The following is a 21192-nucleotide window of genomic DNA, read 5'->3' as shown; positions in this document are numbered from 1 at the left end:
AAGGGGATTTTAAATAATGCCACCTTCATGGGAACAGATGTTTGCACCCACAGAATTATTTAAAATACCACTGTGCTGATAATTCAGAAATATTTACATTCCACAAATTGGGACATATCTGATTACTTTTTTCGACTCATATATACTTCCTAATCAACATTTACCAAGCACTCATTCAATGCATAATAGGTGTGTTGTGTGGTACTGTAAAATGCTCAAGTAAGTTTGTTTTGTACTACAAAATATTTCAAGAGTCTCTGTTTGCTAATATATACTGTGAATGTCCAAGAGGAGGATAAATTATGCAAGATGGCATATTTGAACTTATTTTATTTCCCATTTCTAATCCAGTCACATCTCATAGTACAGCCTCAGAAATGATGCTCTTATCTTGAGGAACACTGATAACTTCCAGGCATCCCTTATTCTTCACACTACTTACATCTACACTTGGGCCTATTCCTCAAATTGCACTTACCTTTGACAACTGTGTGATCTAAATAGTTCAAAACCTACTTGTTTTAGTGTTTTTGGTTGCCTATTTCTTTTTCTTACAATCAGCATTGTTCTTTATAAACTCATAAAAGATAGAAACTGTATCTGAATAATTGTCTATTTTAAAATTCTAGAGCAATTAGGCACTCTTAAATACAGTTTAGATTAAAAAAACCCTTCAGTCATTCCTTATTAGAGAATTCAAATTATGACCTACTGTATAATCATTATCATTCTTTATCTCCCTACCTTCAGAATCAAGATAGTCTGTATCAGAGCTATTTTAGTCATAAATTCACCAAAACTTAAGCTTTTCCCTAGAACTCTGAATCCTTTCTAAAAGCAATGCTCTTGTCATGCAGAGAAGCATTATATTCATGAAAATCCCAGTGAGACCTAAGTGATGGCAGACAACACAAGAAGCTCAATAAAAAAAAAATTGAGAAATATCAAATTTCCATAGAAAGTGAAATACTTAACCAACAATGTATTATCTTTTCCCAAGTATGTTAATACTCATCCACCAGCAGCACAAATGACTTTCAGAGAACACTTTTAAAGCTAATCTATATATCACAGATGTGCCCTACTGATAAATGTGTAAAGATTTCTAGTGCAACCAATACAAATAAATGGTCAATGATTCTGACCTCCGTAGTGGCCAATCACTTATAATAAAGTGTTTCAAATGTCCAAACTGAGTTCTAACCTTCACCCTTTCCTGATGACAGACCTCAATTAAATCTTTAACAAGAAAAAGTTTAACTTTGTAATTAGTTGCCTATGTCTTAGCATAATGACTACTTTGTATCATGAAAGTCAACCTAATGTATCTCCCAGTTCACAGCTGATAAACATTCTCCCACATAAATTTTCAAATTTTCTCTGCCAATATAAACTGCAGCATTTCTCATGCTCTAATATTTAACAACTCCCACCCAAACCCCCCTCAAAACAACCCCACAAAAATGAAACACTGGGTCTTGGGAAAAACCCAACAACCTACCTTTAAACTAGACTCATAGTCTGTGTTCACTTTGAACATAAGCCCAAGTCGTAAATGAATTTCCTTGGCTCGACAAAAGCTGGGGTCAACATAAAGCACCTCCTGAAATGCTTTAATTGCCCTGAAAGAATATAGACATAAGATATCTTAACTTTTTAACACTTGCATGAATTTCTGCTCAGTAGCACAGTAAATCTTATGCTTTACACCATAGTTTATAAAGGAAATAGTTATTTAAAAATGATGTGAATGAACAGTTTAAAAAAGACTGGCAAGGAGCACCTGGGTTTTTCATATAATTGAATATAGAGAATCTAATTTAATATAAAAGATATGCTACATCAAACCTCTATGTAGCATTTAAGCAAACAGCATTAAACATTTAAGTACAAGTGAATAGTACCTATTCAATTCCATTCCCAGTTATGCTCTAATATTGCTCCTCCTCAGCTATGAACTAGATTATCTCAGGAATTTCTTTGTGTAAACACTGGCCCTCTTTCTCTTCACTCTTTCTTCTCAGGATGGTCTCTTGACCTGGAATAATTTCATTCTTCTGCTTCAGCCTAAATCTACTATTACCCTCAAGGCTCACCACCCAAACATCACTATTTTGCTTAGTGTTAACTAGTAGTTAGGTCTACTCAATAACCAAATAATTTTATTCTCTACCTACTCATGTGCTGTCTCCAGTTTTTCCAAGTAGTCTAATTCCTTGAGTTCTACATTTCTATTTTTAATTTTCTGAATAACATTTTAATGCTTAAGTTTAATAGATGTAATAGATGTTTGCAGATGCCATCGCTTTTATAGTTGGCTGACTGAACTGTGTGTGTGTGTGTGTGTGTGTCTGTGGTGGGGAACACTACAAATCTTTTTACTAAACAGTTCTCCTCATATACCAAAACACATGTAGGTTCATTTTCTTCTCTCAACTTTTTACCCATTTTTAACTCCTGCATGCTTCATTTTTTTTCCCCACCCAGAGAGGAGGGGAAAAACTGTGTGCATGTGTGCATGCGCATGCACGTATGCACTAGGGGTCGGGTACATGGAGAAAACTACATTTTAAATTTGGTCATCATTTTACCACATTTCATGTCTCACTGAACTGCATGCAGCCAGAACATGATCTCTACAGCACAGACTAAACTAAAACACCAAAGCATACAAATTCTGCTGACCTGAGCATTGTGACAGAATTTTAGTATATAGGAAATGGCTATGCAAAACTATAAAATTACTTCTGTGATACAAAGTATGTAAAGGTTTATAATTTTGAAATATTAAAACATATTTTCTACAGAAAAAGTACATATTGCTATGCATGAGTATCACTGACATTTTTTAAAATCTAAAAAGATGTAGTTTTTTTATATCAACAAAATTATTTCTATAGATTTTTCAGCTTAAATTTTTTTGCATTTAATGCCTGCCATTGCTAACAATTTAAAAACAGAAATGATAGAAAGCGCCCTGGCTGGCGTAGCTCAGTGGACTGAGCGCAGGCTGCGAACCAAAGTGTCGCAGGTTCGATTCCCAGTCAGGGCACATGCCTGGGTTGCAGGCCAGGGCCCCCAGCAACCGCACATTGATGTTTCTCTCTCTCTCCCTCTCTCCTTCTCTCTCTCCTTCCCTTCCCTCTCTAAAAATAAATAAATAAAATCTAAAAAAATAAATAAATAAAAAAAAAAGAAATGATAGAAAGCTAAAACCTCAATAGCACTACCTATGAAAAACACTCATGTGCTAAATATATTTTAAAACAATGGTCATTTTTAGCAAGATTTCAAGAAGTCATTATTAAAAGCCTCCTTTAACTAAATATCCCTAGCACAGTTTCAGTAGATCTGGGAAGAGACAAAGTAAAACTCCTTTTTTAAATAAAAAAATTTTAAAGATTTTATTTATTTATTTTTAGAGAGAGGGGAGGGGAAGGAGAAAGAGAGGGAGAGAAACATCAATGTGTGGTTGCCTCCTGAGCGTCTCCTACTGGGGACCTGGCCGGCAACCCAGGCATGTGCCCTGACAGGGCACTGAATCCACTGAACTACACCAGCCAGGGCCAAAATAAAGTTCTCTCAGGCTACGAAAGGTGAGCCCAGAGATTTCCCTCAAGGATATCTGAAGGAATAAATGAATTCTATAAAATTTTATACTAATAAAAGGGAGAATATTCCGGCCCTGAATCAGGAATAATATACATACAACACACAAGAGATATGTATTTCCACACATATATATTAGGAAATTTAGAGATTCCTTTTGAGTATCACAAATAGATTTGATGAAGTAATGAAAAAGACAGGCAAGATTTTTTGAAGGTGGAAATGGAAGAAGACAGGCCAAACAGTAGATGGCACGAACAAAGTTACATAGGTACAGAATGCTCAAAATGTTTTCAGGGAAATGTTAATACAGTGTAACTGACATAAAGGACATATTTAGGGGAACAGTAAAGCTAGAAGTATCATTTGAAGTTGGACCAGAGAGGACCTTAAATGTGGGGCTAAATTAGAAATATACAAATTTACATTAGCATATGCTAATGTATTCCTACCTCCTGGCTCTTTTGTCCTCTTTAGCCAGTCTTCATTTCATCACTCCAGACAGTAAGATACTTTTTCCCATTCTCCTATTGTGAAATTTATGTTTTTATCCATAATTTCCCTGACTTTTACTCTAAGCCCTTACATTCTCTCTGGCAATCTATTTCACTGGTAAGCATAACCTTGCCAAAACTGCCTTAGTTATCTACTAGTTTTTCCAAAACAAAAGTGTACATAATAAAGTCAACACATGTTAACATAAACTGTTTTATGTTAATGGAACTATGTTGAAATTAAATTTTTGATCTAAGAGCATTAATCTGTATTATGATAGCTCAAAAATATATATTAAATATGAAGTTTTTGCCAGACTCCATGCTAGACTAGAGCCTCAGGACCAATGGTATCACGACTCCACTAGGTTCACGTTTACACCCAAACAAGCAACTACACAGGAGAGCACAAATTCCTATACCCCTAAGAACACTTTGATTGGTACAGTGCTAGGGAAATGAATCCTAAAGAAACTTCACTTGTAACATGTTAACATTTCCTTTTTTAAAACTCACTTTCCACCTCATTCTCCTAATCGTTTTCAATGTCAACACAATGATTACTAGTGATCTTACTAGACCGATTATCAATTAGATTTGGGAGCTTTAATTTCTAAATGCCTATGCCTCTAGCACAAAATTATGTATCTCTTAGATATGCTATTATAAAACTGTTCTGATACTGACCAATGAGAATGCAAAAAGTTACAAGCTGGAGATAGGACTAATAAGAATTTTCAGGGGGGATATGTTTAACACTGTGGCTACAAATTGGAATAATTTATTGTTGTGTGTTATTTCAATTCCTCTCACTGAAGGACATAGGTTTCTTACTTTATATAAAGGCAAGGAGCAGCTCAGTTCAAGGTACACCTAGCAATTAACCCCTTCATAAACAAGTAAATGCATGGGCGTGAATTGGGTGTGCATTTACGAGTTTGTAAAGGAATGGCTTTATAGAGACTGGTTCTAGCTCTCTAATACATGTATTTTACTCTGTGCTTTTATGTCTTCCTTCCTCCTTCTGCAAGTCCTTTAAAAAGTTTTGTGCCAGAAAACTGAATAATCATGCTAAATCAAATGAGAATATACTAGTTGCTCAATTACTTTCTAAGATGGGCTCCTCTAAGAAGAGGCGGCAACTGAAACTAGAAAAACTGACCTACAACCTAACCAATAAAATCAACTACAAAAGAAAAACTGGGCAGCATAATATGGCACAAAATAAGACAAATAGGTTACCAGATAAAACTATATTTAATAAAGTTGCTCTCAATAATATATTAAGTCACAGTCACCAACCCCAACACACGTTGGTTGCACATACTACTATCAAATACTTAATCTAATCAAATGCCAGCAGACACCATTATTGAATATCAAATTTTACTTAAATTATAAATGTACCAGAAATACAACATACTGACACATCCAAGGCAGTTTTTTAGAGCTGACAACACCCAAAAAAGGCATATCACACTCTTTTCTAGAAACATTTTTTCAACAAATCCCAAAGAATTTGGTGTAAAATCAAAAAAAGAAAAATGGATGATCCCAGCAATTAATAGCTGCTACCTATAAATAAAACAAATATACATTTAACCTAAGGAAGTTCCTATCACTTAAGGCTGTACTCCAAACTCTCACCAAGTACCCACTCCATGCTTTCTAATTTTGTGGCTTTTGAGAAAAACTAAGATAAGTTAAAGCAAAAGTTGGAACACAGAGTTTGTGAAAGAACATTTGACCAGCAAGACAGAAAACACAAAGCCAAAATGGATTCCGGCAGGGCGTGAGAGATTTTAGGAAGCAGCTAGAGCTGAAACTCGACATGAGAAATGATGGTGATCAGGACAGTATTGACAGACTAGAGGGCACTTATTAATTCTGACATTGCATTATCTTCATATCATTCAGTTTAATTTCTTTGGTCAACTGAAGAATATAGAAATTGTATGTAGGTAAGGAATCAAAATATAATTTCCTATAGCTACAAGCCCCCTAAAAGTTGACACAGTCATGTACTTATTAAAGCAATCCAATTTTGAACTGACAATGGCTTCACCTCACTACGGATTTTATGTTCTTATCTTCAATCTACAGGGAGCACACAAGTTATCACACAGGTAGGTGAAAACTGGCTGGTGTAGGGCATACACATCCATTCCTAATCTGTAGAGTTCTTTGTCCTGGGTTTTACCTAAATTATTTCTGGCGCTCTGGCTGGTGTGGCTCAGTACACTGAGTGCTGGCCTGCAAACCAAAGGGTCGCTGGTTCAATTCCCAGTCTAGGGCACGTGCCTGGGTTGTGGGCCAGGTCCCCAGTAGGAGGCATGTAAGAGGCAGCCACACACTGATATTTCTCTCCTTCTCTTTCTCTCTCCCTTCTCCTCTCTAAAAATAAATAAATAAAATATTTAAAAAAAACTTTCGTAAAAAATTATTTCTGGCTTTCAATAAAAAGATGTATGTGTGTGTATGTATACACACACACACACACACACACACACACACACACGAACCAATGTGCCCAGGAGAACTACAAATACTGATAAAAAAATAACCACCTGTCAATCTTCAAACTTGGGGATAGAGTATAATAGAAAAATTATTAGATTGGGGAATCTGAGCATAAGCTTGCTTCTGCCACTAATTAAACAGCTACAAAATACTGAGTCAGTCTCTCTCTCTCACACACACACACCCCTTGCTTTCTTCACCTACAAAATTAAGGGGAAAAACTAAGTTATCTCTAAGACCAAGGGCAAAGAGGAAAGAAAAAGCATATAGGAAAAGTCATCAATGTGTAAAATTTCATCTTCAGGGAAGTCGTACTGAATCACTGCCAATGCATATTTAAAAACTGTAATATGCAGGATGTCCAAGAAGTATATGAGAGGGTTGTAACTTTTGGTCAAAACGTTCTTCTGGATCCTCACAATATTCACTCATCTTAAAATTATGAAGAACAAAGGAACTGACAAATGGGTAAATTTCAAATGAAAACTGTCTACATAGGGGGCTTTATATAGTTTACAAAATGTACTTTATCTTATTTGTTAAAACTCCATAAAGTTGAAAAGGAAGAGTGATTACCATGTAGTTTTTTAAAAAATCACACACATACACACAATCTGGAAACAGATTTAGGGAGTTTATTTAACTCAAGATCAAACTAAGTGGCAGTGCTGAGAGCAGAATACCAATCTTCCAACTCAAATTCTATTTTCTTTACATTGGATAATGGAAACATTCTGGGAAAGAGAAAAATAATGGGACAAAGGCCATAATAACAGGGCTGTACACTTTACAGTTTATGAAATCTTATATATTTCTATTACATATAGTTTCTGACCTTGAAGGTGGTACCATTATCTCTGTATTATAAAAGAGAGAATTGAGAGTGTGTAATCTGCTGCCTGGTTACTGGGAAATTGATAAATACTACCACGTGTGTCTGCTTGTGCAGGTGTGTGTTGGGGATAGAAAGGGGAGGGAGCAGTCAGTGTTGTCTACGAGTCTGAAAAGGTAAAAAAAATACTGGTCATCATAGATCATCTATCCATGCACCTTGAAATCTGAGAGTGTAGTCATTCCCCAATTCAATTTACCTGGGGACCACTGGTCCATAAAGATTAACCGAGAAATTCTAAAAGCTTTCTACAGTTTAAGCCTTCTTTAATCAGAATCTTATGCCAGGTTCTTTTAAGGAACACACAACTGTTATATGTCAATCATTATCTCTGAAAAAACAATCCAATAATTTCAAAAGATTATTGAAATACATAGGCACAGAGACACTAAAATATTTTGTATTTATTACATACACACAAATGCAGGGTAGAGCAAAAGTAGGTTTATACTTGTGAGTACATGAAACAGAATTTATTGTTACATTATTATTTATTATTGTATTATTTTCCATATGAACAACTGGAAACCTACTTTTGCCCCACCCTGTATATCAAACAAGAACACACGCATGCACACACACACACTTCATTTCCTGGAAACTGAAGTTATTAGTTTTATGTTAACTTACCACTGAAATGCATTGTAATGGAAGTAGACCAAACCAAGACCATATAAAAAGGCAGCATTCTGTAAAGAAAGGAGAAAAGGCACTTTTAGGAAAAGCACATATGTTTAATGCATATGACATTATTAATATAATATCCAATGTGTTTTTATTATTGTAAAACTCTGTCCTGCATTACAATATATTTGAGAAATATTTTTAAAACACCAAAATAACATGCCCTGACTGGTGTGGCGCAGTTGGTTGGGCATCGTCCCACAAAGCAAAAGGACAGTTGATTCCTGGTCAGAGCACATGCCTAGGTTGCAGGTTCGATTCCAGGTCTGGTGCATACTAGAGGCAACCAATCAATGCTTCTCTCTCAAATTGATGTTTCTCTCCCCTTCTCTCTCCCATCCCCTTCTCTAAAAAATAAATAAAATCTTAAATAATAAAAAAAAAACCACCAAAATAACAGTGATGAGATGAGTTAGCAGATGGCACAGAATCCAATCAACTTGGAGATACTCTCTAGTTTCTTTTTAATCAAACCTGCCCTGAAACAGAAAATTTGTCAGCAAATTTATAATAAAAACCTATTATTCAGGAATAAGAAAATACTTAAACTATCTTTCACTTCTATCTGTATTTTTATTCTGGTTCTTTTTGTTACTTGAATTGAATTTAATTTTATGTTCTGTAATGCCAGGAAGATAATAGTTAAAATTCAAAGTGTATGTACAATAATCCTGGCTGGTGCAGCTCTGTGGATTGAGCGCTGGCCTGTGAACCAAAGGGTTGCTACTTAGATTCCCAGACAGGGGCACATGCCTGGGTTGTGGGCCAGGTCCCCAGTAGGGGGTGTGCAAGAGGCAACCACACAGTGAGTTTCTCTCCCTCTCTTTCTCCTTCCCTTCCTCCTCTATAAAAATAAATATATAAAATCTTTTTAAAAATTAAAAAGAAAGAGCAAAGAACAAATTAAAAAAAACAAAGTATGTATAAAATAAACTTAGAACAAATTTTAATATAAAAAATCACGTTTTAACAACACCTAGCCATTTACATTTTGGGTTTTAAACATTAGTGATGCTTTTTTCCCCCCAGTACATAACAGTGAGACACTTATCCAGACTCATTTTGACCTCTGGCCTCCAAACAAGAACTAGCTACCCATTCTCTTTTTTCAAAAAAGGCAAATATTGGAGTACCTACCTTGTATTTTATCAATTAAAAAAAGCCTATCTGTTTTAGTAAATCTTCCCTGTTAAAAAAAAATAAAATAAAAGTAATGGGGGACTCAAAAGTTGGAAAATTTTAGCTCAAGTAATAGCTAATAAGTTTGGTAATCAATGAACGAAAAAGCTCTTATTTCAGGAACTGAAGAGATGACCCACCCTGACTCCAGGAGACTATAAGCAGTTACACCTTTGTGCCTCAGGAGGACTGCAAGCAATTCAAGATGGAATCTGAGCCATTGTGCTCCATCCGGAGTGAGATGCCCACAGCCCAGGACACATATGAAAGAATTCTGCAGCTTTTATCAGATGAACTTTTTCCCTGAATTCCAAACCCTTTACCTGTAAAAAGGGTCTGTTTAAAATAGAATTTAAGATGTTCTGTTAGGGTAAAGAACCTGCTGTCCTCAGATCACAGGCCATCTTGAATCAAGTACCCATAAAGATTCAATCCCTGCCTCTGCTTATTGGGTCTAGTAGTGACAGGCTGCACACAGGAAGGCCAGATTTTCAGGTTTCAAAGCCTTCACAATCTTTGTGAACAAATTTCTCCAAAGTTATATTCTAAAACTCAAGAATTTTAAACTCGTACTAAAATGTTTTTTGCCATACTGCCTTGCATTGCATTTCCCCAGAAGTATACCCTGGGACAAAAGGTTTAGTACTTTATTTGGGAAGTTACCCTAGGGAAGCACCAGTAAAAAAAAGTGGAGAACTGAGGTAGGGAACAGAAGGAAACCAAAAAAGGGTGCAGTATGGCAAGTTATAGAGCTGTGAGCAAGTAAGATTTGATCCTACTGGGAATCTCTAGTAAACTGTGGAACACTCCTCAGAGTCATCTTGTCTTAGGTATGAGGAATCAAGAGTACTTACTTATCTCAAAACTGTGGAGAGTCACTGCTTGCAGAGAAAGGGTCAGTTACTGCTTGCAGAAAAAGAATCAGTGACGTCTAAACCCCAAGGTGCAAACAACTGGGTGAGTTTTTGGTATGCAACACTCTTAAAATTAAAATTTGTTCTGGAATTATCTTGTGTATTTCCATTGAATTCTAAGTACCTTTCTGGAAACACTGAAAAATGTTCTTTAACTACTACTACAGCTTAAAATGCACTATATATGAAATTTAATTTCATTAAATCCTCATTACCCCCAATTTTCCAAATGAGAAAATTACATGCTACAAGAGTGTTCACAAATTCTGGGATTTACAAAGGTCTCAGGCAACATCTATTTCAAAAGTTAATGTTTTAAAAATGTTTATATTCAGCTGGAAATGATTTTATTCAGGATCATTCATTTATTCCCCCATCCCCTGAAATAATTTGAGCATTTATTTAGTATGTGTCAGTGGCAATAATCAAAGGATGAACAGGCCAAACTGATAAAAATATACTTCCCTTGCTCTCAAGAAGCATGCAAGCTACTGTGTGTAGGGGGCTGGGGTGGAGAGAACAGGGATATTCAGAATGTAGGAGTAGTTAACTCAAGTCAATGAAGCATCCCACCCAGAAAGTCTAATTTGAAAGACAACTGTCTTCCTAGATGAAGGAGATGGAGGGAAAAGGAGCAAGTGAATAACAACAGATAACATCTTTCACCAATTTAGGTAATTGCCCAGCGAAGGTGGTTTAGGGTATAGTGGAAATGAGTTTATTGAGGGGCATTTCTGCTTTCAGGACACACCCTGCATTGTCCCAACTTCCTTACTTTGCTGTAGGTTTATCTTTTCCCCTCTAGGATATTTTATCTGCATCCCTGCCACTATATAAATTCTATCAATTAATTATACAAGATCCAGTCAGTTTAAATGCCATCTTTCCCATGAAGCTCTGCTGCTTCAACTACCGCAAACCAAAGGTAATGTCTCCAAACTCTAAGTTTGGCCTTCGCACAATGTCTATCATATAACATTATTGTATAATAGCAAGAATTTTATTTTATGCAAAATACTGACTTTTCTTTTAAAAGCTCTAACAACCCTTTGAGGTGGTAGAAGGCCTCATAGAATGAAGAAACAAGGATCAGAAAGATAAAGCAACTTGCTCAAAGAGACAGGTATAAGTAAGGAACAGAGGAATTGCATCTAGGTCTGCCCCCAGAGTTTACTCTTAGCTACTATGTTTTTGTCATTTGACAAAATAACATCAGACAAAAATGCCACAAAGGCAGGAGTGCTAAGCATCTGTGTATCCCCTGTTATTACCTAGCACAGTGCCCCTTCCACACAGCAGATGCCTAAAAGTTCAGTAAAGTGAACCACCCAGTCTCTAAGCTCGATTATTAAAACATTTCCCTAGGTGACACAGAATTAGTTAAGAGGCATGGTCCCTACTAACCTGAAGCTTATAAATTTTGACAAGGAGTTAAGTTTCATTTTCCCATTAAGAGTTAACAATCTAATTGAAAGTTATTGAGCACCTATTATGAGTCATAACAGTTATTAGCACGAGAAGACAGTAAACAAAACAAAAATCTCGTCAATGAATTTACAATCTAATGACAAAAGATTATGAAATTAAGTGCGTAATAATATATACCCAGCTGCAACCATTTAAGAGTTAATGAAGTATAATAAGGACTAGGAAAAGAGTTATTACTTGGGTACTGTACCTCAAGGATAACTAAGAAGAAAAAAACAAGCTATCTAAGCCAGGGATTCTAAATCACACATCTCTGAAAATAGTTGACCTGAGGGTGTGAATGGCCATATGCCCTGAAAGAGAAGTATTCCCTCCCAATGTACAGCCTCACCAAAAATGCTAATAGCATCCCTACTAAGAAACATGGGTCTATGCAAAAAGCTGACCAGACCAAAGGTAATAACATGGAAATGAATTTAAATGTGATGTAGTCTTCCTTCAACTTTGAGGAGTTACGGGAGTAACTTTCTGGGAAACGTACTGTTTATAAAACATAGTTCTGCTTCAATTCAAATCCTTAGAGGTCATAGTATCTACACTAGGAGTCAGCAAACTATGGCACACACATAAGCCAAATCCAGCCAGCCAGCCACCTGTTTTTGTAAATAAAGTTTTATTGGAACACAGCTACACTCACTTATTTACTTATTGGCTATAATTGCTTCCAGCTCCAGAGTTGAATAGTTGCAACAGAGACTAACTGGCTTATTACAAAGCCTAAAATATTTACTTTGTGGCCTTAACAAAAGAAGTTTGCCAGCCCTCACCACTGTAGCTCAGTTGGGCACTGTTCTGCAAAGCAAAAGCCTGCTCAGGTTTATTCCCTAGTTGGGGTGCATATGAGAGGCAACCAATGTTTCTCTCCCTCTCTTTCTCCTTCCTTTTCCCTATGTCCTTCCCTTCCCCTCTCTAAAAATAAATAAAATCTTTGTTTAAAATAGTTTGCCAAGCTCCAACTTATACTGTATGACAGTACCCATTAAAACCCAAAATCAAGAAATTATAGCAATGAATTTATTATCATTTTATATTGCAGTCTCCTATATTGTTTACAGTAAAATTATTGTCAAGGATGTGGTTCATTAAGTTAGCAGTTCACCAATACTAGAGTTCATAGCGGTGATTTCACTGATCCCCTACACATCTAATTAACTCCTGAATGCCCTATGTTCTGAAACCAGAACTCCAGGCTATACAACCCCAGACGTGAGAAGGGAGTGCTCTGCAGTCCTTTGCAGTTAACACACTACAAGTCTTATTCTATCCTATTGTTCCTCAACTTCTCTCAGTATCCCCAAACTATTTCCAAATTGAAGAAAAGGGCACTGAGAGTTCTGCTTCTATATTTATGAACATACCTATGTGAAAGTGGATTGGAGAACAAGAGTGATGAGCTAAATCAGGGATGTCAAACTCATTTTCACTGGGGGCCAATCAGCCTCAAGGTTGCCTTCAAAGGGCCGAAATAATTTTAGGACTGCATAAATTTAATTATTCCTTAATTGTTAAGGAGTTGAAATTATATTTGGTCCTTTGAAGGCAGCCGCCAGGCTTATGTGCAGCCCCCCATCCCCAGTGAAAATGAGTTTGACACCCCTGAGCTAAATTATACAAAACAGTGACCTGTAGAATAACACAGATGAAATAAAAAATTAACAACCTCATTCTGACCCTCCCCCTGCCAAATTTTCTTAAATATGTCTATGAAATCCCATGGAAAGCATTGTTGATTGACCAACCTCCTTTTTTCCTGGTTACTATCAGAGAGAAAAAGTTGGCAAAGTGACACAGTTCTAGCCAGTGAGACAAGCAGATTTTTCTATCACAGGGTTTCTATGAAAACTTTAACTTTGTTTGCCTAAATGGTTCCTTTCCTCTTCTTTCTCCTTCTTTTAGTATGCAATAGTCACCAGAGTGATGGAAAGGATTAGCAGTCCATCCAAGTTGTATGAAAATTACTTTAAACTGAACCAGCAGCCACAGAAAAAAACATTGTACTTAAGCAGTGGGTCTGAAAATACAGCTGCCAATGACTCCCCCTCCATGGGAGTTTATGGATTGTAAAAATACTGACCCTTAGCAATAGAAAGTGTGAATTCAGCTACTCATCATCATCAAAAAGTACAACAGAACCTTCCTTTCCTTGTCAATGAAGTCCTATTCCCCTGCTACCCTCATCCCCACCCCATTTTGTTAAGTTCAACAGAACCTTCCATATTTTCTCAATGAAGCACTAACACCCTGCCTTGTATTGTTAGGTTTATATGTAAAACTTTATCTCTGGCTAAGGAGGAAATTGCTCATTACTAAGCAACTCCACCATGCACATGTAAATAAACTTTCTCTTTTCTCATGTTAACCTCTACATTGTTAGTTAATTTGCAAGACCCCAATCACTAGACCCAAGTTGCAAGGGAAAAAAAGTTATTTACTCCCAAAAGTGATGAGCAGTAGCCCTGTGTAAAAACTAGACTGGACAGAGAATGGAGTGAGTAATGAACATATGATTTTAAAGGAAAACATGCTTTAAAGACAGCAAGCAGTAGTACAGTGCCAGTGTGTTTAAGATCAGCCATTGCCCCCTACCCCACCTCTGGCCACAGCTATTTTCTATTCCCAAGGTTTGAATTTTTTGAGGAAAGTTTAGACCTAGTACCCTACAAGCATGCAGCAGTAAACAGCAACAGTAAGAAGGCAGCTGTTTCCCAGACAAAGGGAGAGTAAGATTCATGAAAATGAATAATAGTAAAAGTAATATTCAAGCTTCTAAAAACATAAGACAATATCAAAGCCAAAGATAGTCATTTAGGGTAGGTAACTTGATTTTAAGTGATAAGATTATCAAGATATTGTTATAATGTTTGCCAATTTGGGGGTAGAATAGCAACTTGATTAGAGTACCACCAGGCATCCCATACTTCAGTACTCACCTTTGAAGACAATCATATTTTTACACAGGGATATCATTGAAAAATACAATCAAGCCAAACTATTAAAAAATATATCAAATTTCTCAATGTTATTCTTCTCTGATACTAATTCCACATAGCTGGTGACAGATGTAGAGGGGAGAGGGGGTGCGTCGATATGCTGTTCGCCCTCTAGGGGACCAAAGTGAGGGGTATGTGAATAAAAGCATTCCAAAGTTGCAGGAATGAATTTCCAAATGCTTTTGGTTACCTCTACCTGTCACATATACTATAAACAGCTGAACCCCACTAAACAGGTAAGCCTGATGCTGCTCTAAATGGTACTGAAGAGTTTGGATAGTGGTAACAATCTCACCAGTCAACTCAAAAAGTAGTCCTCCTTTTCTTCTCTCACTTCCTCCCCACCAATAAACCATTCATTCTATTCGCAAAGCTTGTTTTATAATTTAAAAGCCTATAAATCTATCCCATTTCTATTCCTACTGCCTTTCTCTAGGTAATTTAGAACCTCAACTTTGTCTGCCTGACCTGTTTCAATAGTTTCATAACTCACCTCCCATATTCTAGCCTCCCCTTCCAATTCCCCCATTTCAGTCTACCTTCCACATCACTGCCAATGAGCTTTCAAACACTCAAAGCATGACACTTTTCTATTTTAAACTTCTCTGAAGAGTCATGACAGTCCTCATTTTATGAGAGCCTCATATTTCCAAATCTCAGAGCCATCACTTCAATAAGGGCAAATAACATGCACATCTATGCATAAAATATGCCCTTACACATTTCTGTGATTTTTAAACCTGTTTTCTTCCTCTGCTGAAAAAGTGTCATCATTCCTTCAACTCACTTTTCCTATCCATCCTTTAACACATCTCACCTTTTCCTTCTGAAAGTAGTATCTTACACATTCCCAAGCCCAAAGACAGTGAGGCTTCTGACAAATGTTTCCAAATGAATATCCTCCATGTCCATTACATATATGCTGTTTACCTCCACCACTAGACTATATGTATATAAATGGTACAGAGAGAACCCAAGTGGTCTTTTGATCCACATAGCAAAGTACTGCATTGGCCAAAAAGGTCCATTACGTTTTTTTCCTTAAGATGGCTCCAGTAGTGCTCAGTTATCTTTATTCAAAATAATTTCATTAGATTGTATTGTGACAGCTGTCACAGCAGCATGCATTTAAAAATACTTATCAAAATTAGTGACTTTTTGTGTAGCCATTTTAATATAGAAAATACTCAATGTTTTTGGCATATTATGCTTTATTATTTCAAGAAAGGTAAAAATGCAACTGATACGCAAAAAAGATTTGTGCAGTGTATGAAGAAGGTGCTATGACCAATCGAACATGTCAAAAGTGGTTTGTGAAGTTTTGTAGTAATATTGACATTTTGGCCAAATACTTCTTTCCCAAATAACTGATGAATAATTCAATTCATCAGGTAAAAATAAAATCATAATGTGTATGTGCGTAATAAGAGAGCTTCAAAATACATTAAAGAGGAAAAAAGCAAAATTAAAAAACAATTTTCCACAATCAACTACTAACCACAATTACCTACCAACAAATGCAAATCTGCATTTGTTTGCTTGTGTTGAACCAATAAATAAGTCTCAATATGTTTCAAAAGAATAAACGCAGAGTATGTTCTATAAAGGAGAATTAAAAATAATTAATCATGAGATATTGAAACTAACCCAAATATTTTGACCATATAGGAAGCCAAATATACATCTACTGTGGATCAAAAGAAAGCACACGTGAAGTAGAAAACATTTGCAAATGTATGATAATGAAAATACAAAATATAAAAATTTGTGAGATACACCTAAAGCAATACTAAGAGAAATACGTATTTTTAAGTACTTATGTTAGGGAAAAAAAGATAGGAAATCAATGACCTAAACCACCACCTTAGGATATTAGAAGAGAAAAACAAAAAGCAGAAGTAAATAATAAAGGCAATCAGGAATCAATTAAATAAATCTATGAAATATAAAGCAGAAAAACAATACTGAAGAAAAAAAACCCATGGAGAAAAAAATGGATTCCTTGCAAAGAACAATGAAGTTAATAAACCTCTAGCCAGGCTGATCAAGAAAAAAGAGAATACCAAATTACCATTATCAAGAATGAAAGAGGATACACTTCACTTCAGATTCCACGGTTATTAAAAGGAAAATAAGAGGAAAACAGTAGATCTGACAACTATATGAAATAGACAAATTCCTTGAAAGACAAAACTAACCCAAGTAACAGAAAACCTGAATCACTGTATTATATGGTCTGTCCAGAAAATATCCAGCCATGTACTATGAAAGAGACATTTATTGAAGAAGATACAAGATACAAAAAACATTGCACATAGGACAATGACACCTCAGTCTCCTTCAAAGTAAGCACCCTGGGGTCTCACACAGTTCTCCCAATCACCATAACCTGGCCAGTCATATTTTCCTGAACTTCACTGAAGGTCTCACATCTCTTCCCTTTTAAAGGTGATTTTAGTTTCGTGGAAAGCCAGATGTCACAGGGTGTGAAATCTGGGATCTAGGGGGGCCGAGTCACCTGGGTGATTTGATGTTTCACCAAAAACCTCTGCAGGAGACATGATGCATGAGCGGGCGTGCTGTCATGATGAAGCTGCCAATCACCAGTAGCCCATAGCTACAGCCTTCCAAATCATTAAGTTTCCAGAGTAATGTTCAAGCTTAACGCAAAATTTGATGTAGATTCATTGCTCTACTCACTCAGTCATTTTGATTGTGATGGCTACACAGTACACATGCTCACTCAATGGCGTCTATTGCCCCCAGTGACTACTACAGTGACGTTGTCATTGTTCACACATGTACATTCCAGTCCACTCTCCTTGGGTGCCAAGTTACATCGATGTTCTGCAAATCATTCTTGAATTAACAATGGCCTGACTTTTTCTGGACAGACCTTGTATACTAAAGAAACTGCATTTGTAGTTAATAAGCTCTCTCTCCACTAAGAAAACTGTAGGCCCAGAGATAAATTACTTTAATGATAAATTCTACATAATATTTAAAGAAGAAATAATACCAACCCTAGACACACACCAAAGAAGAGAACAATTCCCAACTCATTTGATGAGTCCAAAATTATCCTGACATAAAAATCAAAGTCACATGAAGAAAATTACAGAGTAACATCACTTAGAAACAAAAATGTTAAAAATCCTTAACAAAATATTACTACATTGAAACCAACAACATAATGCATGTGACTAAATGAGGCTTACCTAAAAAATATCTGAAAAATCAAGCAATATAATTAACAATAAACCCATTAAAAAAGAAAATTCCAACAGTATCTCCATAGATGAATAATGACAATTTGACAAATTCAAAACGTATTCATTATAAATGAGTGGGGAAAAAGCCTTCAAGTAAAACTAGTAATAGAAGAGAACTTCTTCAATCTAAATCTACATAAACCTTACAGCTAACATGATATTCAATGGTGAAAATGGAATGTTTTCCCCCAAAGATAAGTATCAACACAAAGATGTCCCCTTGTATTGAACACTGTATGAAAGGTCTTTGCTAATCAAACAAGGCAACAAAAATATTAAAGAATATCTACAGATTAGAAAAGAAAAAATCATTTTTTTATTTTTTATCATGCAGACAGCATGATGAATAGAAAATCCTAAGAAATCTAGAGCAAAACCACTAGAAGTAGTAATTTACCTAAATAGCAGACTGCTTAAGTATATAATAATCTATTGTGCTCCTATATAATACCAACAATTGAAAATGAAATTTTACAATGCCTCCAATCACAACACAATCCAAAAAAGTAAAATAATAGAAATAAACTTTAAAATGTGCAATAAAACTATAAAACATTGCTGAGGGAAATTAAAGAAGACCTAAATAAATGGTGAGGCATACTATGCTCATGGACTAGCAAATGCATTATTATTGCAGACAGAAACTCTCCCCAAATTGGTTTATGCATACAATGTGGTACCAATCAAAATCCTAGGAAGAGAAATCGACAAACTGCTTCCAAACTTTATATGGGAAGGCAAGAAAAACCAAAACAAGTTTGAAAAAGAGCAAAGAGAACTTACAATGCTTGATTTCAAGACTACAGTAACAAAACAGTGTGATATTGGCTTAAAAATAGACACAGATAACTGAAACATAAGAGAGGATCTAGAAATACACAAAATGAAATGGCCAATTGATTTTTGTCAAAGAAAAAATGGTAATTCAATTTTAAAAGGATAGTCTTTCCAACAAATGATACTGTAACTAGTGGATATCAATTTGACTGAGGAGGGCTGTATGGGAGCCCATACATTGATCCTTATCTCACATCATGAACAACCTGACAACTTCAAGTGTACCATAAACCAAAACATAATAAATGTGAACATAGAACTTCTATTAACAAAAGCTGCGGAAATCTTTATAATCTTGGAGTAGACAAAAATTTCTTAACATGAAAATCACAAGCAATAAAAAAAGTGATTAAATGAACATCAAAATAATAAATATTTGCTCTTCAAAAGCCACAAAGAAAAGGAAAAGGCAAGCCACAGACTGAGAAGATGTTTCCAAAACATAAACCTCATAAAGGGCTTTTATCCAGAGATTGAAGAGCCTATACAACTCAATTAGTAAGACAATAAAAAGTTAAAAGTGAGCAAAGGATATGAACAGGTAATTAAGGAGAAAGTATACAAAAGGACAAAAGCACATACAAGATATGCTCAATATCACTATCATCAGGGAAATGCAGATAAAACCAAAATGAAAAACTATCAATTACTAGAATGTCTAAAGTTTAAAAAATGACAATACCAAATACTAGTAGAGAAGCGGAATAAGTGAGAACCTCATATACCTCATACATTGCTAAATGAAATCTAAAATGGTATAGCCACCTTGGAAACCAGTTTGGCATTAATCCTACAACTGCAATATGACCCAACATTTCCAAATCCTAGTTATATACACCAAGAGAAATTAAAATCTATGCTCTAACAAAGACAAATAATGTTCATAGTACTTCATACACATTTTACTCAAATTTGGACACAACCCTATTATCAACTTATACACCAAGAGAAATTAAAACCTATGCTCTCACAAAGACAAATAATGTTCATAGTACCTCATACACATTTTACCCAAATTTGAACACAACCCTATTATCAACTGATAAACAAAAAAATTAATTGTGGTTTAACTATTCTATGAAGCACTACTTAACAACAAAAGGAACACAATATTGATATACACGGCATAGGAGAATCTCAAAAACAGCATGCTAAATGAAAAATATCCAAAGCAAAAGAATAAATGGTATTAGGATCCAGTTTGGTGATCTTCTAGAAAAGACAAAATTAGAGTGATAAAAAGCCTGGGAGCAGGGGTCAAAAGTGGGAATCAACTGTAAAGGGGCACAAGGGAAACACTTGAGTTATAGAAATGTTCTTTATTTTGTGGTAATGATTATACAACCCCATATAAATTGCCTAAATGCTACAAATTTGTACACTTAAAATAATGTAAATTATACCTCAAAAATTACAAAGTTAAAAATCCAGATATTTTTGTGGAACTAAAGTTAATTGGATAGCTTATCTGGGAAAACAAACAATAAAAGGATAGCCAGAAAAATTCTAAAATAAAAAAATTTAAAAAAAAAGAACAAATGGGGCAATGGTGCCCTAAGTACAACCATATATTAAAACATATTATAAACCCTCTGTAAGTTAAATAGTGTATGACTTTATGAACAGGTCCAAGGAAATAGACCAGAAAATCAAGACAAAATAGTATATAAAAATTTAGCTTACATTTAAGGCAACATTTTAAATTAGAGGAGGAAAAGATAGTTTTGTGCGTTTTTTTAACAACTAACAGTGTTGAGATAATTACTCATAAGGAAAAAAATAAACTTGGACATTCCTCACACTATAAATCAAGGATAAATCCCAAACTGATCAGAGATTAAAATTAAAAAATAAAATCTTGTAAGTACTAGATGAAAAAAGTGGGTGAATTTCTCTAATACCTAGAAGTGGGGAAAAACCTGTCTTATGATTCAAAATGCAGATGCAATTTAAGAAAAGACTGATAAATTTGACTACACAGAAAAAAATAAGCTTCTGCAGGGGTAAAAACAGACACTTCTGAATGGACAAAAAGAAACACACAAAACAAAATAAATGATAACCTGCAATTTGTATCACATATAGAGGATAAGTATAACTCATACATAAAATACGGGCATATAAAAAGAAAGAAAACCAAGAACCAAAAGAAAAATGAGCAACATGAATAAAGAAAAAAAAACTACAAATAGTCATCATGACCTTGGATCAGGCAGATTTCTTAGGTACCAAAGCACAAGCAATAAAATAAAATGCTGCAAAACTGGATGTCATCAAAATTTAAAACTTTTGCACTTCAAGATATGGCTATGG

At 35.3% G+C, this 21192-nt stretch overlaps 1 protein-coding gene across 5 annotated transcripts in view; it reads right to left on the bottom strand.

The window, feature by feature from the left end:
- Positions 1–21192, bottom strand: part of KDM6A (lysine demethylase 6A) — a 176007-nt gene that overhangs the window by 87833 nt on the left and 66982 nt on the right. For all 5 annotated transcript variants that reach the window (XM_045860700.1, XM_045860701.1, XM_045860698.1 and 2 more), the window contains exons 5-6: positions 8146–8204; positions 1502–1622 (exon numbers count right to left, since the gene is read on the bottom strand). In XM_045860700.1, coding sequence (XP_045716656.1) covers positions 1502–1622; positions 8146–8204 — 180 coding nt within the window. The remainder of the gene's footprint in view (positions 1–1501; positions 1623–8145; positions 8205–21192) is intronic.

This window comes from Phyllostomus hastatus, unplaced genomic scaffold (assembly GCF_019186645.2).
Source record: "Phyllostomus hastatus isolate PE091 unplaced genomic scaffold, TTU_PhHast_1.1 phas_scaffold_200, whole genome shotgun sequence".
In the NCBI taxonomy this organism is placed as follows: domain Eukaryota; kingdom Metazoa; phylum Chordata; class Mammalia; order Chiroptera; family Phyllostomidae; genus Phyllostomus; species Phyllostomus hastatus.
Note: the sequence above shows the minus strand (reverse complement) of the source record. Positions and strands in the feature narration are given on the sequence as shown.